The sequence below is a fragment of the Emys orbicularis genome, chromosome 1 (genome assembly GCF_028017835.1).
Source record: "Emys orbicularis isolate rEmyOrb1 chromosome 1, rEmyOrb1.hap1, whole genome shotgun sequence".
Classification (NCBI taxonomy): domain Eukaryota; kingdom Metazoa; phylum Chordata; order Testudines; family Emydidae; genus Emys; species Emys orbicularis.
In genome coordinates this window covers 256,079,014-256,085,013 of record NC_088683.1, presented here as the reverse complement: position 1 = coordinate 256,085,013, position 6,000 = coordinate 256,079,014, and the positions used below count along the sequence as shown (strand labels likewise).

The following is a 6,000-nucleotide window of genomic DNA, read 5'->3' as shown; positions in this document are numbered from 1 at the left end:
CAGCCCTATACTAGCTGACGTGATAGGTTACAACTGTTATCTAGTCTTTTCATTAAATTTGGACTAAACTTAGATTAAAAGGACACACTTTTCAGAAATAAAACACTTCTTTTAATTGGCAAGTAGAACACACATTACAGATTATTAGTATTTTATAAACAGAATATTAAGTTACAAATACAGGTTAAATTTGCAATTAAATGGCAGCTAACAGCTTGGAGTCCAAAATTCATGTTCTGCAACACTTTTCTATTTCCCATCCCCCACTCTTCCTGGTGACAATGAATACATGACGATCCTCTGTTGGGATTCTGCTCTACAGCATGTTCACACAGAACAAAGAAATCCCATTCCTAACATCACCACTAATAAACAGAGACTTTCAAACTAAGTCAGCCATCTTGTGTGCTCCAAATGCAATGAGGACACTGTTGAAGATTTTATTTGATAACACTTTAGGAAAAGATACAATTATCTTCACATTAAAAAGCTGAAAGTTTAATATTTTCTGATCCAATTCAACTGAAAAACAATACCCAGTTCGGCTGCACAGAAGCTTACGACCCATATCTTCCATGACGTTGCATGGGCTTCTGTGCAATCTCAGCTAGATGCTTATTGAATCAGACGCTTACGGAGGAGAGTTATGGCATACAACTAACCAGCACACATACATCTATATTTTATATTTAGCAGATTTTTAATTCCCCTCCTCAATGTTTGTTGATATTACTGAGATACCTAGTTCATTCCACTTCCCCTACACTCACAACACATTAATACACCGACTATCTAATGTACTAAAGCTTAAATTACTTTTAGCAAACTTTTATTTAGATATTTTTTAAAAGATTTAAAAAACTTCCCTGGAAAAGTATAAATCTATATTCCAAAAAAAACAAGTGGTGCCAGGATAGCATGGATCTCAGTTTTTAAGCATTATTCGGTAGCAAACCATCTCCGAAGACTTATGCTTGGGGACTTGGTGTATTTCAGCTGTCAGGCACAGGGCTTTAAGCACTCTCCCTGCTGCAGGGGAAAAGCAGTGCCATTTTTCAAAATCAGAACAAGTTGTTTAGCCTCTCCTTAAAATATCAATTGTTGTTGTAGCCATGTTGGTCCCAGGATATTAGAGAGACAAGGTGGGGGAGGGATTCTCTCTTATTGGACCAACTTCTGTTGGTGAGAGAGCTGAGCTTACACAGAGCGCTTCTTCAGGTGTGGGGGATGTAAGCTTGAAAAGCTTGTCTCTCTCACCAACAGAATTTGGTCCAATAAAATATATCACCGCCCCCACCTTGTCTATCTAATCTCCTTAAAATAGCCATTCAAATCTTACTGTGACTAGACTGTATAGCAAACTAATGTCCATGCTAGACATTTTCTTTCACCTACTCTAATTCGTTTTAGTTAATTTCATTAGAGAACCAAGATTTCATATTGAAAACAAAAATGTCCACTGAAGGTTTTGTAGAAACAACGTTGTATCTCAAAAATATCAAGAGTACCATTCAGATCTGGATTTCAATTAAAAACTGTGCATCTTTAACAGAAATTATGCTACTGTAAAAACAAAAGGCCTGCTCCTCGACCAGCTCTTGATAATGCAAGCTACAATGTGGGAGACGACACTAAAAAAAGAGGGGTTTTTTTACCACTTCTTTTTTTAATGTAGGCATTTAAAGCAAAGTGTTGCTAGGCTTTTCCTAATATACAATGCGGATGTGTGACATAACATACAGTAACCAGGAACAAAAACACCCCCCAAAACAGTAACAAACAATTCTAGAAAATGCTGCCTTTCAACAGCTTGCTTGGTTTCAGCAACGTAAGGAATTGCCAGAGTGTCAAGATGAAGTCCACACACCTTGATCATTGAACTGATCACTAGATTCCAAGAAACCGAAGCAAATATAAAAACATATACACACACACACACACACACACACACACACTCACACACAACAGCAGCTGCCTAGAAGGCAGAGTTCAGTCATCTGTTGATAACCAGATGAATAAAGTGCATAGCAACTATCGTAACAGTTCTTGGAGAGAGAACAACACACTTAGCAAGTCCCAAAGTTTGTAAGCTTGACACTTATCTACATTTTGCTACATGTGGCTTCCCTTTTATTTTAGTTTTTAAGCTTGTCGCTTCATCGATTTGACCCTTCAGCACCATCCTGTGATTTCCTTCACACTTTAAATGGAATGTGCTGAGATTTCAGATTGCTGCCTGATGTAACTCTGGAAACTCTTGTCCCCAATAGGATGTTCCCTAAAAAAGGGGGAAAAAAGTTGGTGGAACTGTTATATTTATATTGTATTGCTTTTTGGAATAAAATGTTCTGACAATAGTTATACTGTAACAGAAAACCATAAAAGCAAATATTTATTAGAAGTGAGGTCAGTTAATTTCAGTTATATTCATGTTGTAGCTGTGTATTTGAGTTGAACTGGGGGAATTCCTGGGTCTGTTTCAGTGTTTGTTTTTTAATGTCAAGTATACCCAGAGCTTTGAATGGGCCCTTTTTTTGATACTCAGTATAAATCTAAATAAATGGTTGTAGCAGACTGCACTAATATTTTCAACTAGCTCTGTACAATATTCAGGGTTAAATAGAGGCATCTTCTGATATTTAGCTGTCATTTTATGGGCATGTATTCTTTTTTTCCCCATATAATCTTGCTACAGAGTTTTCGCTTTTCATACATTTTTGTCTTCAAATACTTTTTACCACTGTCTCTACCTTGTCAAAAGAAAGCATTTTACAAATTATTATAAACCATTCAAAGTACAATCAGACTAAGCCTACGTTAACATCTTATACCAGCTGCAAGATTTTTCCTACTCTATTGTTTTGAAAACCAGAACGTAACTAAATCAAATTCTGTTTTACAGAGCTATTGAACAAACTATACTTACTGGCTTCCATATTTTGTCTTCTTGAATTTATCCCTCTTATACTGAGCATGTTCCTGTTCCAAAGTTCCAACACCTTCTATGATCTGCTTTAGTGTTTTATAAGTCTCCTTTGGGTCATCAATGATAAATGTTGAATACTCTTCTTGTTCTGGCCCATCATATACAGATTTGCTGCCACAGGCCTCTATGAAAACAGATAAAAAAAAAAATAGGACAGGCACACTGTAAAAAATAGTTTAATTGGGGTCACATACGCCAACCGGTGTCACTTTGCTGGTAATTAGAAACTAAAGTTGGTCTTGCATTAGAAGTTAAGTACTATTGATTAAGAAGCAAGATGCATTCATCTATGTTCCCAAAAGGCAATTAGAAGTCTAAGTGTGAATTTTCAAGAGAAGCTTAACTATAACAGGTTTCAGAGTAGCAGCCGTGTTAGTCTGTATCCGCAAAAAGAACAGGAGTACTTGAGGCACCTTAGAGACTAACAAATTTATTTGAGCATTTATTGGCCAAACCGGACAGTCTCTACGCAAAAGAATAAATGGACACAAATCTGACATCAGGAATCATAACATTCAAAAACCAGTAGGAGAACACTTTAACCTGTCTGGTCACTCAATAACAGACCTGAGGGTGGCAATTTTGCAACAGAAAAGCTTCAAAAACAGACTCCAACTAGAAACTGCTGAACTTGAATTGATATGCAAACTAGATACAGTCAATTTAGGCTTGAATAGAGACTGGGAATGGCTGAGCCATTACAAACATTGAATCTATCTCCCCATGTAAGTATTCTCACACTTCTTATCAAACTGTCTGTACTGGGCTATCTTGATTATCACTTCAAAAGTTTTTTCTCTTACTTAATTGGCCTCTCAGAGTTGGTAAGACAACTCCCACCTTTTCATGCTCTCTGTATGTGTATATATATCTCCTCAATATATGTTCCATTCTATGCATCTGAAGAAGTGGGCTCTAGCCCACGAAAGCTTATGCTCAGATAAATTTGTTAGTCTCTAAGGTGCCACAAGTACTCCTGTTCTTTTTGTTTGGATTCAGCATACTCTGGGGAATCGAGTCAGAAATATGCACACGGCTTCTGGTAACACAAAACCATGTTCCCCTGAAAACTCAACTTGGCTGCTTCTTCCTCACAAGATCAATACAATTCTAGTTAGTGCACAATCTAATTTGCCAATTCAGAGCATGCAAACTATGCTCTATGCCTAAACTATATTAGGGTTCTGGGGTTAAGACCATATTTCAAACAACTGTTACACAAAACATTCTTTGCATGTGAATCTTCCACTGTGTACCAAAAATAAGTCGCATAACCTTCCATGGCAGCAGTAAAAAGTTAAATGATGATCACAGTGTTATGCAAATATGTATCCGCACAGTTGGTCTAGAGGTATTGGGAGCATAAAATTAAGTTATTTTCTTATTTCTAGAAGCAGTGAAACGACACTTCTTCATGCTCACCTTGCATTTTCTCCAATTTAGGCATATATAAGTTGAAAAGGGAGTAGATGCGTTCAGTTTCTCTATCTCCATCTATGTCTAGTTGTATATTTGCAGGGAGGCCTCTGTAAAAGATAAAAAAGGGAGGCAGTGATAGTACCATTCTCAGTCAGACGGGTTTAAAAAAATCTCTTTTACAGCACGAGAGCAACACTGCAGACCTAATGTCATGAATATGGGAGTGTGAATCAGTTTCATATTTATATGCAGGCATTAAAACAAGGTGTTGCTAAGCTTTTCTTAATCCTGCAGATGTGTGGCATACCACACAGTAACAGTACAAACCTAACATCATAGGTGCAGAAGTTTGTACATTTTCTTCTTTAGAAGTGAGTATTCAAGAAAAGGTGCTAGACTCAGTGTCCTGGATCCGGAAGCGGTCTGTTTTTCCACAGACCAGGTCAGGGTGATGACAGTTCAAACTACCCCACACACTAACTCAGAAAAGAAGATTCTTTACAAATATTCAGACACTTTAGGGATTAATGAATGTGGCTAGGCTGACAGATACAGTGAGAAGATAGCTAAGTCTTTGGCTATTCAATTCTTGGCCTCTGAGGGTATGTCTACACTGCACACTAAGTTCAGGCTCTGGCTCACATTTGAAACCAAGCCCCCATTCTGTCCACACAGGGTACGTCTACACTGCACAGCTACGGCTGGCCCAGGTTAGCTGATTCAGGCTTGCAGGGCTAAAAATGGCAGTTTAGATGTTCAGGCTGGAGCCCAGGCTTTGAAACGCTGCGAGGGGGGTGGGTCTCAGAGTCCAGGCTCCAGCCCGAGTCCGAACGTTTATGCTGCAATTTTTAGCCCCGCAGCCTGAACCAGGTGAGCCGAAGTCAATTGACCAAGGCTCTGAGACTTGGTGCTGATGGCTTTTATTGGAGTGTAGACGTACCCACAGAAACAGTCTGAGTCAGGTCAGCAAGCACTCAGGACCCAGGCCCTAGATCTCTGCTAGAGGCCTGGGTTCAAGCCCTGTCATTTTGCTGCGTGGAGACAGCTCAAGCCACAGACCCGAGTCAGAAGCTCTGCGTAATGCAGCGTGGACGCAACAGCATGATTGAGACAGCCGGGTCCAGCAGTTATAAGCCCAGGTTTACAATGCAGTTTGGACACTCAAGCAGGGGCTTCAAAATACTGAGTCCCCGGGCCCAGGTCCCACAGATCTGGATTTACAAAGCAGCGTACAATGCAGGTTACCAACAGCCAGGCCATTGGTTTTTGTGAGGACAACAGCTGTTCTCATTTCACACAGGGTGCTGGAGACCCTATAAATAATAACACCACTTGTTTTTGTTAGTCTAGATGTTGTCTTCAGTTTAACATACAAGCAAGGAATGGAAAGCCGCTCCTTCTGAGCTGTAGGCAGTTTTAGGAGCTTAAGATTTTGCTCTCACATACGATGGTTTTGAATTTTATCCTGTACTAGACTTACTAATGTCTCATGTACTATGAAGATAGAGCAATTTAACCAGGGTCTGAAGATGCCAGTTGCACTAGGTATGAGAAGAAGATTGGGATGACAACACAACTGACCTAAGACGACAGTT

General features: G+C 39.2%; 1 protein-coding gene across 1 annotated transcript in view; it reads right to left on the bottom strand.

Annotated features, from left to right (window-relative positions):
• Positions 1-2,152: 2,152 nt before the first annotated feature.
• The window catches only part of RASA3 (RAS p21 protein activator 3), a 201,074-nt gene continuing 197,226 nt past the window's right edge, over positions 2,153-6,000 (bottom strand). The window contains exons 22-24 of the mRNA XM_065405324.1: positions 4,409-4,512; positions 2,927-3,110; positions 2,153-2,278 (exon numbers count right to left, since the gene is read on the bottom strand). Coding sequence (XP_065261396.1) covers positions 2,203-2,278; positions 2,927-3,110; positions 4,409-4,512 — 364 coding nt within the window. The 3' untranslated portion in view covers positions 2,153-2,202. The remainder of the gene's footprint in view (positions 2,279-2,926; positions 3,111-4,408; positions 4,513-6,000) is intronic.